General features: G+C 48.5%; 1 protein-coding gene across 3 annotated transcripts; it reads right to left on the bottom strand.

Annotated features, from left to right (window-relative positions):
- Positions 1-1,820: 1,820 nt before the first annotated feature.
- Positions 1,821-17,460, bottom strand: Sft2d1 (SFT2 domain containing 1). Of its 3 annotated transcripts, none has more exons than XM_057762409.1 (9): positions 17,301-17,443; positions 12,688-12,707; positions 11,016-11,102; positions 10,447-10,529; positions 9,187-9,268; positions 6,995-7,030; positions 5,761-5,819; positions 4,353-4,382; positions 1,821-2,261 (listed from the first exon to the last, which is right to left on the bottom strand). In XM_057762409.1, the coding sequence occupies exons 3-9, from the start codon at positions 11,047-11,049 to the stop codon at positions 2,127-2,129; spliced, it is 459 nt and encodes a 152-aa protein (XP_057618392.1). In that variant the 5' UTR covers positions 11,050-11,102; positions 12,688-12,707; positions 17,301-17,443; the 3' UTR covers positions 1,821-2,126. The 3 variants fall into 3 exon arrangements, with proteins under 3 accessions (XP_057618392.1, XP_057618393.1, XP_057618391.1); XM_057762410.1 differs by having other exon boundaries at positions 12,688-12,700; XM_057762408.1 differs by lacking the exon at positions 12,688-12,707 and having other exon boundaries at positions 17,301-17,460.
- Positions 17,461-18,182: the final 722 nt, after the last annotated feature.

The following is an 18,182-nucleotide window of genomic DNA, read 5'->3' as shown; positions in this document are numbered from 1 at the left end:
ACAAGTGGGTCCTCCAACACTGCCTGAAGAAAGGCACCCCAGCTGCGGTAACAGACCAACCCCCAGATGAGCCACAGATGTGCACACACCTGCCAGGCCACACCTCCACAGAGTCAGCAGGGGGAAAAGCTGGGCAGTAATCAGATGGCAACACCAGGAAGCAACACCATGATTCTAAGCATTTCATCACTCTCACAATTTCTTGGCTTTACCAAGGCACATTGCACTTGAACGGATGTCTGGAAAAGTTCAGAACATCCTATGGGTTTCCTAGCTATCCCAGACACTACACTTCAATTGTCTTCTTCAGACTTCACTTTTCCCATGTATGTGTGCATGCATGCTTGCATGTGTGTGGCACACTTCCGTGTGCACGTGTAGGCCAGAGATTGGCATCGGGCATCGTCCTCGATTGCTCTCTTCACTGAGGCAGAATCTAGTAGAGAACCTTGAGTTAGTCTATTGGCTAGTCTACTGGCTAGCTTGCCCCAGCGAGCCTGCCTCTGGGAGCACTGGCTATGTGGGTGCCGGGGGTCAAACTCCAGTCCTTGCACAGCACAGGCTCCTCTACCCACTGAGCCATCTCTCCAGCCCCATTTCTGTATTTTAATTTAAATCATCAAACTCATTGTAGCGGTAAGCAGTCAAAAATCTCACCTAAACCAGCACTGAACTTTAAGACAGGTAAAACGCATTCAACTGCACCACTCTCAGGCAATTTTCACTCATTGTGTTGTATAAAATTCAATGCTAATATTTTCCTCACAGGTTGGGAGTTTAACCTGCCTCCTTAACCCCAGTTTTTTTATTTAAATTTATTTATTATGTATACACATGCCAGAGGAGGGCCCAGATCTCATTATAGACGGCAGTCTCTTTAAGCCGTCTCCCTTCGTGGAGCCAGGAAAAGGAGCACCAGCCTTGGTGCTTTATGCAAGCACTACTCCTCCAAATGGCTCACAACCTTCCTGACAGTCTTATCCCTCAGGAGTTGGCGAGGGCAGCTTTCAGGGAAGAGCAGAGCCAAGCCTGTGCTTTCTTTTTCTTCTTTTTTTTTAAAAATTTATTTATTAATTATGTACACAGTATTCTCAGTATTCGGTCTACATGTATGTCTGCAAGACATAAGAGGGCACCAGATCTTATTACAGATGGTTGTGAACCACCATGTGGTTGCTGGGAATTGAACTCAGGACCTTTGGAAGAGCAAGCAGTGCTCTTAACCACTGAGCCATCTCTCCACCCCAAGCCTGTGCTTTCTTAGGCCACACCAGTGTGCGTGAAGACAAAGCAGCTTGCAAACGGCTTAGCCTGGGCCTGGTCTCTCTGTAGCATCCTGCCAGTCCAGCTCTGCTGACTGCTGGAAACCGAAGCTGCCATAGCACCAGTCCCCAGGTCCTGACAGCTATGCTACACTGGATGCCCCAAGGGCGACAAGGGTGACAAGGGGAAGGACCTGATGCAGAACTCCGCCTTGTGTGCGGCTGTAGGTTTTTCTGATGACAACTGGGGTAGGCACCGATCTATGAGTATTGCAGAATATCATTAACAATCATTTCATTGATTTTTTTTTTTTAAATCCTAGGTCTCTGGGCTATCCAGACACTGTCCTACATGGGCTCCCTCTTGTGGCACGGACCTCAAATTAGACCAGTCACTGGCCGGCCACTCCCATAAGTTCTGCACCTCCGCTGCTCCAGCACATCCTGCAGGCAGGATGAAGGTTTTGAGGCTGGGTTAGTCCCAATCCCACCACTGGAAGCTGAACTTCAATGAACTAAGCTACTTAAAGTATTATAAAGTTGATCCAGAAAACAGTGTATTTCCAGGAGGTTTATTTCAAAACTGTAAGATTCATATATTACTTTTCATTACATGTAATAAGTAATTTTAAGCTTAAAGTATATAAAGCTTCACATTTTTAAAGTTAAAAAAGTTTTTTAAAATTGTAGAATATTTAAAAGCCAAATAAGTTGGATATATCTTACAACACAGGTTTACACCTTAAATATTCACATTTCAAAAGCTGTCTGGAAAGATTAACATCTGAGTAAAATTATTTACAAGTGGCGAGGGTCACGATCTCCTTGTCCCTGGAAGAGGAGGTTAATGGCAGCAAAGGGAGGCTAGAGGTGCAGCGCACCAGCACACGCAGGGTCTGAGGCTGCTGCCGTCTCCGGAGTGATGGCTGTGAAGGCGCACGTGACAGCAGATCGGCCGTTCAGCTGAAGAGCGAGGAGCAGCACTTGAGCACCGCGTCCCTGAGGAGAGAGGCAGCAGTGATGTGCACATCCCGAGGAACCAAAGCTCTGCGGGAATCACTTGAAATATCTGCCAGGGCTTTGAGAGTATTCTTGCTAATCTTGGAAAACGTATTTACCACAGGGGTTTGTACTAGCACCCCTGAACCATCTCCCCGCCCTCACAATGTGGTTTTATTCAGCCATAGAGAAGCACAGAAGAATCCTGCCGCTTGTTGGAAAACAAGCTGGGTTGAACTGGAGAGATTCACTGTCCTATTCAGCTTAACTGTAAATCAACACATTCTAGAATCATCTAGGAACTCTTAGCTGAGGGGTGCTCCCATCAGACCGGCCTGTGGGTAAGTCTCTGGGGAGACTGTTTTGATTATTAATTGAGAGAAGAGGGCTCAGTCCACTGTGGACAGTTCCGATCCCTGGGAAGCAGTCCTGAGTCTTCTAAGAAAGCTGGCTAAACCTAAGTCCCCGAGCAAGACAGCAATCAGGAATCCTCCACCATCCCTGCTGCCTGAGTGCCTGCTCTGACTTCTATGATGAGCTGAGACCTGGACATGGAAGCCAAATGAGTCTTTCCTTCCTAGGCTGCTTTCGCTGGTGTTTTTACAGTGTATACACTGTTAAGGACAGCCAGAGTCCCTGTCCCCTCTTCTATGTGCAATCTGGCTTTTCAGTCTTTGCTCTGGTTATTTACCAGATTACACAGATTCTTTCTCTGGACCTTCCCAGGTTCGGATCTGGCCAGATAGCAGCAGGGCATCATAGTGGGGAAAGGTTGAGCAACGTTATTTGCTACAGAGTACAGAAAGCAGACATTTTTACGGGAAAATGTTTACCCCTGCATTCTAAGCAACCCCGAAAGAATGCGATAAACTTCAGCTTTCACATCTTCTCCCAGTGTCTGCGCCATTACACAACGTGCTTTAAAAAAAAATCTTCCTGTTAAAAAAGGGCCACTAATATAATTTGAAATGTATTCTTCATGCTGCCTGCAGCTCTCCATTCAGGAGCCTTAAATTCTGGGGAACACGGTCACTTTCTAGCAGCTATGCCACCTGAAGAGCCGTGACCTGGACACGAGAGAGCATGCATCTCACTGACACTGTTTCCTCCACACTGAAAACACTCCAATTCTCCTCAGCCAGCCCCTGTGACTCCAGCTCAGCCGTCACCTCCGCTGCTGCCCCTGAGCCTCCTTCCTGCAATTCACACTGCTTGGTTTTTCTTCCTTTTAAGTGTTTATCAAAAATAATCATAATGAGAAATAGAATAAAGACAGATTTTCTTCCTAAGTATGTAACTGTTCATACTAGGAATCTAATTCTACTGTTTTTTAAATATATAAGGTGTCTTCAAATTCCAGAGACAGCCTTACCACACTAGAATCATTTTTTCAAAATCTATCAGGTTTAAGGCTGGAATTAAGTCATGCTTTTCTTCCCCAACTAATCACTAGGCTCTTCTAGAAGAGCACTTGGAGCCAGCAAGGAAGGATGTAGGAATATGGGCCTGCATAATTCGGCCCCACGAGAAACGTTTCATGTCTGGGCTGGACCCCGACAGTAGAATCCAAAGGCTTTTGCTATCACACCTGACCACAACCCGTAGAAGAGTGAGCGTCCTGCTCGCTGAGAACATTAACACACTGCGCCTTGACTCCCCATGATTTTCCAAAGTAGAATTGGCCTTGCTGTAGTCTCTGCCTCTTAGTTCCTTAACAGAAAGATCCAGATTCCAAAGCCTGTCGGTGTTCACATACCAAGGCAGGAGCAAGCACCGCTCCACCTGTGACATGTATCAGGATGCTCATATGAAGTAGTTCATATGTCAAGCTTTTAGAAGTCTTGCTTAAACTAGCTTTCTTAAAGAAACAAAGTCAAAGTCAATTTAAAAGCCTCCTACATATTTTGCTGTTGTGACAGGGTCTCAGCATGTAGTCCTCACTGGCCTGGTGCTCACTATGTAGACCAGATGGGCCTTGAACTCACAAAGTGGGATTAAGGTATGAGCCACTATGCCCAGCCATAAACACCTCAGTGTGGAAGTTCATTTCAACTCTTGACCAGGAGTAAGATGAAATGCAGAGATGCTCACCTTGCGTACGGGATGTAGGACAGGCTGTACCTGCAAGAGAGAGCCAAGCACGGTGACACTCCTTCTACACCGCAGCCCCTATTCCCGCTGGCCACATCTACCACACAGCCCGCTCAGCAGCAGAATATAGGACAGTGGTTTTCAAACTGTGACTCCAGTCTCAGGCAACAGAGTCAACCATTAATTGTAGGGTTCTGCTTTGCTGTGCTGGGGATGGAACCCAGGTCCTCTCCTGACGTGGGATTCCCCTCTGCATGCTGTGAATACCACTGGTTAATAAAGAAGCTGTTTTGGGCCTGTGATAGGGCAGAGCAGAGCTAGGTGGGTGAAACTAAACTGAATTCTGGGAGAAAGAAGATGGAGTCAGTGAGAAGCCATGTAGCCCAGCTGGAAAACAGATGTTGGAACTTTACCCAGTAAGCCACAGCCTCATGGCAATACACATTAATAGATTAATAGGGACATGTGTTAAATTAAGATGTAAGAGTTAGCCAATAAGAAGCTAGAGCTAATGGGCCAAGCAGTGATTTAATTAATACAGTTTCTGTGTGGTTATTTTGGGGCTGAGCAGCCGGTAACCAAGTGGCCTCCTACTATACTCTCCCACTGAGCTTCACCCTCACCCTCAACAGATAATGTTTTAAAATGCAGTGATGCTGATGCCAAAGTTTTCTGCAGAAGTTACCCTCCTGTCCTCCCATGGATGATAACATCTCTAAGAACTGTCTTTCTGTGCTCCCAGCAGACGCTAACACCTCTAAGAATTAACTACACTCCTGTCTTCCTGCAGATGCAGACACTTCTAAGAAAGGGTGACAACTTCCTGGAGAAAAGCAAACCAAGCACACATTAAACAAAAGCCAAAATCTTAGAGAGTAGCCAGTGCTCTTAGCTTAGGTTCTTCACATGTCAATCAAAGAGTCAAGTGACATTCCATGGTGAGTCAGGAATACAGTGGAAAGGCAGGAACAGAGCCAGAAGAGCTGAGCCCAGCTGGGGACAGACAATGGGAAACTCAAAACAACACAACTGGGAAGGAGGCAGGCAAGGGGGGCATGCACTGACATCAAGTGGGATGAGGAGCGGCTTTCCAGGCAGGCAGGCAGAGGCAGAGTAAGACACACGGCTGTGAAGAGGATGTCGGACTGGAAGGAGTCACACAGCAACAGAGAGCAGAATGCCCGGGGCACCTGACAGCCCTGGGCTCACCCTGCACTTTTCCTCTTATGAGAACTGACCAGTTCTCTTCCCACAGTAGCCCGCCCCACAGCTAGTGCACCCAAAAGTACCAGTGACACACTGTCCAGAATGGGTCTTTGGCCCCCTTTTCTAGGCCTCGCCAGGACCCAAACAACGCTTCTAATGTCCTAGAGACCCCTTTCATTGGGAGCTGGTATAGAGGACTTACCAGGTCATCGACAGGAACTGCAGTATGCAAAAGAGTAAGGCCAGCCCCTTCTTCCGCCACTAGCAACAAACAACACACGGGAATAGTTATGATCAGGCAAGTATTCCCTTTAAAATGGATAGCCCTATTTATTAAACTTTATCCCTATGTATTTAAGAACCTTAAACATCATCCATGAAAGTGTGTTTCCTTTCCAATGCCATCTCTATTATCTTAAATGCTATGAGAGACACAGCATCAAACGCAGAGGCTGGAAATAAGAACTCTACCATAAACTGACAGAACCTTTGGGAAAACATTTAAAATCCCAAATAAAATTTACTTATGCCTCCCTGCTCCTTCTCAAGATTTTTTGGTTTTTGCAGATGTTTTTGCTACACAGCCAAGGCTGACCTTGAACCTTCAGCAATCCTCCTGCCTCAGCCTCACACGTACTGGGAACAAGGCATGCAGCACCATGCCTGGCTTCCCGCGGTGTTTTTAAAGGACAAATGCACTACTGCAGTTTCCCGGGCTATCTGAAGTCCCTACAATGCTCTATGTAATTGACTTGAGAACTCCTAGTCTTTGGGGGAAGAGGGTGGGCAGTAAGGATCAAATCCAGGACCTGCCTCCAGCTGGGCCTGTGCTCTGCCCTGAGCTAAACATGCCTATGCCCTGCCCTTTACAGGGGGAGGGGCAGCAAGATCAATCAGTGGGTAAAGGCACTTGTTGCCAAGCCTGACAACCTGAGTTTAACCTCTGGCACCCACACTTTGGAGAGAGAAACTGACTCTTGCAAGTTGTCCTCCAACTTCCGTCTGTGTGTTGTGGCACACCTATACACATATGGAACCCTTAGCTGGCCTCAAACTCAGGTCTGTCTGCTTCTGCCTCCTAGGTGTGACTAAAGACATCACCAGCACACCCGGCCCTGATGGTCTGGCCTACAGCACCGTGGCTGCTTCACCTCGAGGCTCGCAGATCAGAGTCTGCAGCAGGCAAAGCTGAGGACTGACACTGGGACTGAGTTCCCCGTCTGGCTGCTGTCAGAGCTCGGGTGTTCTCACAGGGACCTACACATAACATAACCTCTGTGGGCTGCAGACAGCAGACCACCTCACATCTAGCCAGCAGGATGTCTCTGGCCTTGTTTCAGGGACACCGACTACTCTGGAAGGCTTATGACACTGGAGTGTAAGAGAATGGTGGAGCCGGGACTGTCGGCAAAGCCAGCACGGCTGACGTCACTTACCCACAGCGCAGCACACAGGGTGAACACGAAGCACAGCTACAAGGAAGGAAAGAGTTAGTGAGAAACCTGAGGTTCTGCAGGGCCAACAAAAATGCACAAACTCTCAGCATCTGTTTGCCTGGGCATCGTATTAGAGAACAAATGAGATGGGGACTCTGCTGTCACCTTAAAGCCTGTCGCAGCGGTATCCCCTGCTCCAGCAAAGGGAAGTACTCTGGAGAGTAAAGTTTAGAGCAAAGAGGTCGTTCCTTTGACTCTTGCGTTGATGCCCACAACAGTGCCAACAGCAGGAACTGGCAGTGTCAGCTGCTTCAGCATGCTCCACACGCTCACTTTACAGTGATGGACACCGCTTCCTCACACAGGAGACTGCACACACAACCTGCCATGTCACCGAGGCTAGGGAGCACAGACATGGGAGTCCACGTCAGGAAGGCCTGATGGGATCCCAGGCTGCCCCGTCAGCTCAGAGGCCAGAGCTCGTACAAGCGGCCTGTCTTGGGCTCAGCTTTCCTCTAACAAGATAGGGGGCTGCAAGGGTGGCCGTTGGTCTGCACTGGGGCAGCGGGCTGTCTTCACCGTTACTGTGAGGCAGAATCTCAGCTCAGATTCAACACCCGGAAACAGCTCCACCAGGGTGGCCATGTAAACAGCGAGCGTCCCCAAAGAGATGCTTTATGATGCCAGCATTCTAACATTACCAGCTGAACACACGTGTGCACGGTGCACTACTAAGAAGGTTAATCCTAACTGAGAAGATATCACCAATAAAACATCCCTAAACACAGTACGAGAAAGACAAGTAAGAAGAGTGAGGTATTTCCTAGAGGGGGTGAAGTTAAATGTACAGACACGAGCTGACACAGGTGAACCTACGACACTCAATCACCTAAGCTATAAAGATGAAAATCAAACTCGAGTTGAATAAAGACACAGAAAATAAAAGTAACCCAAATTGAGTTTGAGTTGAAAGAATGACAAACTACAGTTAAACATTCTCTGTCTAGAAACTTACAGAGGCTGCTTGTGTTGAAAAGCTACTCTTAAAGGAGAGGAAAAGGGACAAACGAAGGCTGGAACTCTTAATTTCTGTAAGCATCATAAATGTTTTAAGAATTCCACATCAAGCCGGGTGGTGGTGGTGCACGCCTTTAATCCCAGCACTCGGGAGGCAGAGGCAGGCGGATCTCTGTGAGTTTGAGGCCAGCCGGTCTACAAGAGCTAGTTCCAGGACAGGAACCAAAAGCTACGGAGAAACCCTATCTTGAAAAATCAAAAAAAAAAAAAAAAAAAAGAGAATTCCACATCAGAACAAGTGGACAAGGAAGGAAAGATGAGAGCCTGGGTTCCCTAACCATTCTACACAAACTGTATGCTTGAATACCATTGATAAAGGAACTGCTTTGGGCCTATAGCAGAGCTATGGGGGAACAGAGCTAGGCGGGGAAAACTAAGCTGAATGCTGGGAGAAAGGAGGTGGAGTCAGGGGAAGCCATGGAGCTGCCACTGGTAGGCCATGACCTCGTGGTGATACAAGATTAATGGAGATGGGTTAAACTAATATGTAAGAGTTAGCTAATAAAAAGCTAGAGCTAATGGGCCAAGCAGTGATTTAAATAATACAGTTAGTTTCTGTGTCGTTAGTTCGGTTCTGGTTGGCCAGGACGAACAAGTGGCCTCCTCCTACAGTACATCCCAAGACTCTCGCCATGAGTGCAGTGTAAGCTTTCTGTTCGCCCCTAAACTCAAGCTAAAGTGAACACTAAGGGCACTGAGCAATAGTCACGGTCAGTGCTACACCGTTACAACAGGCAACTCAGCAAACAGGAGGAGGCAAGGCAGCAATTATAATTCCAATTCTTCCTGAGAAGACCCAATGGACTGAGAATCCCTCCTTCTCTTCTCCCTCTAAAGAGCAGACATCCCACAGGTGTAGGCTTAAAAATGAAAATAACCAGCTCTGATTTCCTAACTTCTCCACCTACATAGCACATATGCAACAGGAAGCAGGTGCCACCCAGCCAATCATATCAGATAACACTGTGTAAGTCAAACTCTAATCTCACAGCCTCAAGAACACTACTTAAGAGAAACACTCGTACACACATACATACACACACACACGTACTCACTCACAGCAACAATGCAGAAAATACTTCAGAAAGTTTATAAAATGAACATTATTCACTTACAAGCATGATAACTGTGGCAAGCAATCTTGTTGTCTCGAACATTTTCTTCAGCTGCTTCACAGGCCCCATCAGGAAGCACGTACTGTTGGAGACAGAGTAAGAGAGGGTCTAGTCTGGCTGCGCAAACACAAAATTGCTATAAAATGAACTGTATGAGCTGTTTTATTTCTTCCTTACTTTTCCGTGGGTTTGCTGCTTTTGTTGCTGTTTGGGACAAGAACTAGGCTGGCCTTAACCACCTCACACTCCTGCCTCAGCCTCCTATGCTGGGGACTTTCCGTCCTAACTTCATTTCTGTTGTTATCTGGAGACAGGGTCTTTCTATGTAGCCCAAGCTGGCCATAAACTCACAATTCTCCTGCCTCAGTCTTCCGAGTGCTGGGTATTTATTTTCACTTTGAGACAAGGTCTAGCACATAGCCCAGGGTGGCTGACTTGGGACTGTTCCGCTTTCCCCTCCAGAGTATGGGCGTTACTGCATGTTCACATGTATGGTGTTCCCCTTAACTTTGAAAGGTCACGTCACGACACACAATGGCCTTAATGTAATCTTAATCTGACAGTGTGAAGAGTGAAGAGACCATGGACTGCCTCCCTCCCCACTTGGGTGGAAGCAAGGCCCTGAGGCGACCCTTTAAACACAGGGATGCAGGCAACCCTCAGGGACATAGGGAACACCCCTCAGAGGACAACTCAGGCCCCGGTCTTGGACTTTGCAGCCTGTACAGAGACCCACATCTGTTCACATCTGTGGTATTGTTAAAGCAGCACAGATGGACTGGACCATGACATTCCACTCATCCCAACACAGCAATGGTCTCAGGGAAGCCAGAGCCCGCCCCAACAGTCCACCACCTTCGGGTCTCTGCAATGCACCAACAGCTTCCTGCGTGAGCGCTACTCCCCAGACCCTCCGCTCTATAAGAGCCAGCACCGGAGGGCAGCTCTGGAGAACAACGTGTGAGGGCCGCCCTCTGTGCTCCCCAGTGCACCACTGGCCACTTGGTACCCCTGGTACTCAGTTATCCCACAGCAGAATTACAGGATGAACAGACATTTATAAACAAGGCAGGCGGATCTCTGTGAGTTCAAGGCCATTCTGCTTTATAAAACAAGTTCTGGGTCAGCCAAGGCTACACAAAGAAACCCTGTCTGGGGGGAGGGGGTCAACAGAAACATGCTACTTACAAAGAACTTATTAGAAAGGAAATCTGGTACCGACCACAAACCAGGCATTTTGAGAAGCCAAAGCACACACACCTGGCCAGTGCAGCAAGGTTTCCAAGCGTGTAAAACACCGCAAAGAGTTTTATGCCATTGGGAAGCCACAGCAAACCAGTTCCCTAAGGTAGAAATTACAGTTAGTTACTTACAATGTGATCTTAAAACTTGAAAGTGCTTCTACCGCAGTTGATACTAAGTACTATACAATGCACGCTTAAACACAGTGAGGCTGTGCGGTCTCGAGTCAGGGTAGATAAATGTGCTGGAGCAGAACTGCCTCCACACGTCAGTAAATGGTCTGAAATGAACTATTCACTTGAATATCAAGTTAAAACAGGCTTAGTAAAACACATCCAAATTACTGAGTGTCCAGTTTTCAATACAAATTGGTATCATAAATACAATTTTAACATTTTCCTCAAATCACCAGAACATTAATTTCTGTATATTTTTAATCAATCCCTACATATTTATTTAAGGTCACTGTGTTCCATCAAAATAATCTAAGAAGCATTTAGTTAAAGCGGCTACCTTTGTTGGTTCTAAATTAAATTATTCATTTAGCACAATATAAGACTACTAAACAACACACAGCTTTAACTCACGAGGATTGAACAGACAATGCCAGCCACAAAGCATATGACAAACCACTTCAGTCTGGTGTTGAAACTGAGGGATGAGGCATCCAAGACCTGAGGAAAGAGGAGACAACGTTAGATCAGCATGCAGGACTCTGATCTACACTATATACACCAAGCAAGCTTTTTTCTTTCTGTTTTGTTTTGTTTTTGAGACAGGATCTCTCTATATAGCTCTGGTTGTCCTGAAGTCTCTCTGAACACCAGGCTGGCCTTGAATTCAGAGAGATCTGCCTCCCGGGTGCTGAGATTAAAGAGTGTGCTACCATGCCTGGCAGCAAATTCATTTGAACATGGACCTGACTCTGCGTCACTCTAAGTAATGCAGTCACCTCCGTGTTCTAAGGACACTAACCGCATGATGCTGGGAAACAACCCGCAGGTACAATCACAGCACTGTCTGTCTCAAAGTCCTTCCCTGCTGGGCAGTGCATGCATGCTTGCCCAGGCAGAACAACACAATGCAGAATATGCATCTTCACGCCAGGTTATCCCAGGTGAGCAGCATGTTGGAAAATGCTGGGCTGAGCTTGGCACAGTTTCTTCCTATACCTCTCACCTTCTACCCATCCTGGGAAGTGAGATAGGGATGCTCTCAGCAGAAACCTTTAAGGAAATGGGGGAAGCTGGAAAGGAACAAGGAAGGCGCCCAGCAAGGGTGTGTTCACCCAGAGCTGCGCTGCAATGATGTCCACACTAAGGAGGGGGCTGGCTCCTGGGGCCTTTGCCTCAGGTGATGCCGGACTGTGTGTAGGCTAGGGGTACAGTAGAGGTAACTGTGGACAACTTGCAGAGAAACAGCGATGAACTCTGGGCTGGAGACGTGAGGAAGGATCCTGGACAACAGCCGCACGGACCCACAACATGCGCACACCTGGCGACCCCCACTACAAACAGGCTCACTGAAAGCCAACTTCTGAGAGCAAACGCTGCACAGCTCCTCAACTTTGCAGACAAATTTTTTAAATGAAATTTTATTATAGGCCAATATTTCTATATGTCACGCAAATTCTATTCCAATTTTTAAAAAAGATTTATTTACTTGTTTTATGTATGAGTGCTCTATCTGCATGTGCAACGTTAGGCCAGAAGAGGGCAGCAGATCTCATTACAGATGGCTGTGAGCCACCATGTGGATGCTGGGAATTGAATCCAGGACCTCTGGAAGAGCAGCCAGTGCTTTAACCACTGAACCATCTCCCAGTCCCTCTACTCCAATTTTGTAGGAAGTAACAACAAAACAAAACGAGAACTATATATTCTTTGGACAATATGACAATCTAGCACATAGTCATGATTAAATGACTACTTCGAGACTGCCCAGCCCACTATTAAAGCTTACCTTCCCAGTGAGCCGTCAGTAGGTGTTTTAAGAAACCAGAGACCTGGCCAGGCATGGTACTGCACATTATAATCCTAGTACTTGGGAAGAAGACACAGGAGGGCCAGGTGTTCAAAGCCAAAATCAAATGTATGGCAGTTCAAAGCTAGAAAACTAGAAATTCACAGGAATTTCTACTCCAAAATTTAAGTTTCTAGACGGCACTACCATCTACACTCCAGTCGGGATGTTTTTAGTGGTGGAACAGGAACTCGATCGTGTGCACCATCTTACAACTCCCCGGTTACCACTCCTTACCTCAGCAGACCATCTGCATCCTCACGCAGCATGAAAAGCAGGTAGGACAGTAAGAGTCTGTCACACAACACACCGCACCCACCTTAGCGTCCCTGCGATGCACTGTAGCTCAGGCACGCTCGTCTAAGCAACCCCACTCATTCCCAGCCCAACCGGACGCGTGGCTGCAAACAGAGAAGAAAGCCTACAGACACCCAAAGCCCTCCTTACCAGGGACGCATACACTGTGCGTGTTGACCGCAGAATAAAAACCCCCAAATGTTACTTAACTAATACCCTAATGGTACGTTCTTTAGATTCTGCTGTCACATACACTAGAATAACATGCTCTGTCATACGTGCATCCAAGTCTCACTATCAGTTAAGCGTGGTAACGGTCGCTAGTCATGACTTCTAAAAGTTGGTGTGATCTGGCAGGGATATTAGAATTTATGGAGAAAAGAAAAATACACGTTTTTATTTTTCTCTAGGTGTTTAAGTCATTCCATTGTTTCTAAGCTCAAATACTAGCTCCCCCTCAAGAGCCATCAACAGGCACGTGGAATTATTTGTGCAGTAGTATGCGTCCCTCTCTTACTACATCTCCACGTGGTGACCTCAGAAATGCAACGTAAGGACCAACTAGTGCCGTTAGAAACATGGGGTCCACAAGCCAGCAATGTGTAGCAGGGACAGAAACCTCACAGGCAACACGACCCAGGTTTGCAGGGAGCCTCAGACCCAACCTTGCACCCCTGCAGTATCTGTGCCCACAAACTTCCTTACAGCCAAAGGGAGCGACCCACCATCTGTCAGCTCTCTCAGTCTCAGGAACACTCGCACATCACAACAGCCAACTGTTTTACTTGTCATCCGAAGGAACAAAAAACGTCCCCGTGAAGCAAGAGCCACGTTCTCTGAGGATTTCTCGCCACCCACTCAACTCCTCTGACCAGGTGCCCACTAATAAGACACAGGAAGGAATCAGGACCAAAAGATGAACCACGGAGGCTGACTCCTAGCAGTACAGGCACTGAAAACGAACATGCCCACCACCCAGCCGAAGCCACCTCTGCACCTGGACCAGATGCACAGGCTTAGGGCCACAGCACCTGCGCTGCAGGAAGAGCTGCAGAGGACAAGGCCAGGCCAGTCCTCGGGAGGAGAACATATGCTGAAACTTTCAATTGCACGAGCTTCCGTTTCTGCATTCCCTTCCGTTCCCCTCCCCAAGTAACTGGCACATAAAGACAGCAGTCAGCAGAAGCTGGAGGCCGGCTGGGGTCATGGGACACAGAGCACTCTGCCCCATAATCTGTCCTCTTCTTCAGGACTCCTGTTCACAGGGCCAACCCCAGGCCACATGGTGGGTCTTGCATGATCTCCATATTCAACAGGGCAGCTAATCCTTTCTGTTCTTAACCTATCTCCAGGGGTTCTTCTGTCATTCCACCACTGACAGGACCCTCTTCCTCCTTGCCATCATGCCATCTCTGGAATTCCTGCTCAGAAACCCCAATCCTGGGGCTGGAGCAAAGGCTCAGCAGCCAGGAGCACTCTCAGATGCTCTTGCACTGGACCCGGGTTCACCCCCACCCCGCACCCACATGTAGCCACCATTCCTAGCTCAAGTTCCAGGGTATTTGATGCACTCTCTGGCCTCAGTGGTCATCAGAGTTGCACACGATGAGCTTACATGTATGTAGGAAAAAAACAAATCAATCTTAACAACAACAAAACATATCCTCCTAGCAGCTACCTTGCTGCCCCACAGTTCCACTTTGGAACGCCTACTCTGCACCCAGCCTGCTCTCCTGAGCTCCCTGGGTTGAACATAGGCGAGCACAGAGGTACACCAGTGTGTCACCAACTTTCCTGGCTGCCAGAAGGCTGCTTGGCCTCTAATGGCTCTCTCGTCTCTCTTCTTCCCACACCCTCTCTCAACCTGCTTTCTTCCTATTACAGCTGACTATCTCAAGCCTCAACCCTTCCCTCTGAGCAGACAACTCCACCTACTGACAAGAGAGAAAACTAAAGGTGGCAGAGGGAGCTCCTCACAACTGCCATGGTGTTCTCATCCAGCAGAACAGCCCCAGAGGCTCAGGGGTTCTGAATACTCAAGAGAACTGTTGACGGGATCAGGAGGTACGGCCTTGCTAGAAGGGTCACTGGGGATGGCTCTGAGGTTTCAAAAGTCCAGGCATTCCCAGTTGGCTCTCTCTGCCTTGTGGTTGTGTCTCAAGGTGTGGGCTCTCAGCTACTGCTCCAGAGCAATGCCCACCGGAAGCACAGTGAGTCCTGACAGGTGGGGGATGAGGAGGTGGACCAGGTCAGTGCAGGTCTGAGAAGCTAATCTGAGTTTAACTCTGGGAGCCACAGTGGTTATAGAGCAGGATGGGGTTGCTCTGAGGCCTGGTTCCAGCCTTTCACTAGCTCTTCCAGGCACCTCCTAAGGAGGGTCCAGAACCCTAGCTTCTAGTCAACCCTGGGCCTCACATCCATCAACAGCAGGATAGAGCAGCTCAGCCCCCACACAGGCAGAGAAGCATCTACTTAGAGGCGCGTTCCATCCACAGCACTAGGAGTTCACCACGACCCAGGACACCCGTCATGGACACCGACAATCTGAGACTACCTGAACGCGACACACAAACCTCCTGGTCCTCACCGTCTCGTAAGCTCCCCCACCTTCCGCTACACCCTCCCAGGGGCCTGTGTTCTCCGCACACATCCTGCAGGACAAGCAGTGGGGTATGCACTCTTCCCTCCGGGCCCACGCTCCTCCCTGGAGACCACCAGGACCCGGCACCCCTGTCCATCATCACTTTGTTACACTTCTCCTCCTTAGAGAGTCATGGTTGCCTTCTCACCCCAAGTCTTGACCTAATGGCTTCACTACTGGAGCAAACAACCCTTCCAAATTCTGAACTCTTCTCCAATGACCCAAGCCTCTCTCTTAGGTAGACCATCCCGGTTGCTCTTCCAGAGCAAAGCATTTATATGTGTACTGGAAAAGGAAAAAAAAAAAACGCAGAACTGAATCAGCATAGCTGAGATCTCCCTCGTGAACAGGCCCATGCTTTCATCCTGTTCTCAGGCGGTGGCGCTATTTTGGAAGTGTCTGGAAACTTGAGATGGTAAGGCCTAGTTGGCAGAAGTCACTCACTAAGGCACGGTCCCTTTGAGGGACTTCTGCCTCTCCTTCCCGGAGCTGTGACGTGAATGTCCTCCACCATACATCCCTGCTACCAAGAACTGAACGTCCACCACACCTTCCCCATCCTGACGGACCGAAACCTCTGAAAATGCGAGCCACACCGTACCTTCCCTGAGCAGTTTCTGTCAGGCCCTGTGGTGACAGCATCTCATGGCTCCACGGCTCAGGAGACGCAATGGGATCCAGGATGCCCCTTCCTGCCTGCAGCCTTTGTCTCCCACACGCTCCCCTTCCAGCACAGGAGACGTCTGCACTGAATGCTTGTTTGCTACGGCTCCCTTGTTTGAGATGTGAATTCTGTACGCTGGAGGCCTCTATTGGTCACACAGAGAGTGCCAACTTCTTGGGAACCTGAGGATTTGCTGGAGTGAATAACCAAACTTACCGCCGATCACCTCCAGTCCCTTTGACCTTTGCCCAATTTCTCTACACCCTTTTTTTCTCCTCCAGAAACAGCTTCAAGGAACAAGATCACGTCCTTGGGCCCACAAAAGAGCACTGTTCAACACTGTCCATTTCTGCAGTGGAAACCTTCTGGACTATGCTTGAACAGAAGCCACTGACCACATGCTACTCAACCTCTAAAGGTGGGCTGTGCATCTAAGGAAATACATTTTCACTTTTAATCTGTTCCAATTTAAATGGCTTCCTGCGGCCATCGCTTTATCAGATTTAGAGCAAGGAGCGAAACATGAGGCAGTTCTTACTACCAAGCAACTTGGAGAAGTCATATATACAGCCATTTCTGAAGTGACTAGGTATAAGCTCTTGTATTGCAATTACAATACAGATTTCAGTTCGGGGGGGGGAGGGGCGGCTCTGTAGTTCCCGGCTCAAAAAAGCACACCACCACAACATAGATTTCACTTGTCTTAACAGACTAGTTCACAGTCCTACCAACAAGGAAGGAAGTGGGAAACGAAAAAGGAACAAGCAAAAGATCTTCATGCAGTACAATTCAAGACCTCCGTCTCTGTGCCAGGGCACACCAAAATGTGCTAGCATACAAAACACGAAGCAGTTCCTGTTTGCCTATTTTAAACTCTTAGGGAGGAAGTAAGCCTTTTATCAAGTCTTATGTCTGGATCACATGTAAACACAAGGGTTCCGTTTATAAAAACCACGCATCGCTAAGGCGGGCGGTCTCCAAAGGCAACGTTTAGCCCGGTGTAGCTTCACGTCTGTGCTCGACTTCCCATTCTCTAGCCTAGGTTCCAGCCCTGATTTCATTCACCACAACTTCAGAGACAAAAGAGGGGAAACTGACACCAGGAATCCCTGGGTTGGCCACAGGCAGCCGGGCCCCCGAGGCCTCAGCACTCGCTGCAGGGACCGACAGCCCCGGGCGCTCGGTGGCAACCCCTAGACGGGTCGCAACCCGCCCCCCTCCCGCCGTCCCCGCGGTCGGGGACGGTACCTGCGCCGTCAGGCCCTGCTCCTCGTCGTCCTGGCCGCTCAGGACGCGCCGCAGCTTCTCCATGGCCCGCTCCTCGGGCAGCCTGCCTCGCACGCCCACCCGGAAGCCAGGAACCCGCACTTTTCAAGTGCTAACCGGAAATCCGGGCTTCCGCTTCCTTCAGGCATGCGCACCTCCTCGCCCTTGAGCGGCTGGGGGAGGGGTGGGGGAGGGGTCGTGGGGACCTGCGCGTCACTTCCGCGCGAACCCCGGGCACCGCGGAGGGCGGGTGTTCGCTCGCGGGGGTTTCGTCTCTCTGATCTGGAATCCTTCGTCAGGGCTGTCTGTGCAGCGAGGTGCCGAGAAACACGTAGTGTCCGGTTGCATGCCTCCCGTCCCGATTGTTTTGGTTAAGATTTGGTAATGAAATGTCTTTTGTTTAACTACTTCACGAACAGCTTCCTCCCTAAAATAGGACCAGGAAAAAAGGGTTAATTGTCTATCGTACTGCCTTTCAAAATGCAGTCATTACAGGAACTCTAGAAAAGGAAGTCATGGACGTATGAAACCGCGCCAGCATTTTTTAAGGAGTCGGACCCGTACTAACTAAAGTGCAAAACCCCATCCTTCTGCCCTTTGAAAGGCCATAACAATGATAACGAATGTACAACAGAATCGTCCCTGAATGTGTCTGTACGTTTTCCTTTAGAAGTTTAGTAACATTTTCATGTTTAAAAAACGAAACTGATAATGTAGTGAGGGAAAGTCTGCTTTCCAAGATAGGTGGAGTTGCCAGCACCCAAAATGTACCTGAAACCCCGATTTCAAGGAGTCAGTCTGTACTTGAAATAATTGGTGGCGGTTCAAGAACCTTGGTGACGTAGATGTGTGGAACTGTCACAG

The sequence above is a fragment of the Chionomys nivalis genome, chromosome 2 (assembly GCF_950005125.1).
Source record: "Chionomys nivalis chromosome 2, mChiNiv1.1, whole genome shotgun sequence".
Lineage (NCBI taxonomy): Eukaryota > Metazoa > Chordata > Mammalia > Rodentia > Cricetidae > Chionomys > Chionomys nivalis.
The sequence above is the reverse complement of the archived record's forward strand: the minus strand, read 5'-3'. Positions and strand labels throughout refer to the sequence as shown.

Excerpts from the sequence above, each read along its gene's own strand:
- Sft2d1 (XM_057762408.1), bottom strand. The coding sequence starts at position 17,363 with ATGGAGAAGCTGCGGCGCGTCCTGAGCGGCCAGGACGACGAGGAGCAG. Across the intron at positions 7,031-9,186 it reads TTGCCACAGTTATCATGCTT|CTGTGCTTCGTGTTCACCCT; the intron begins GTAAGTGAATAA and ends CCTTCCTTGTAG. Across the intron at positions 4,383-5,760 it reads CAGTTCCTGTCGATGACCTG|GTACAGCCTGTCCTACATCC; the intron begins GTAAGTCCTCTA and ends TCTCTCTTGCAG.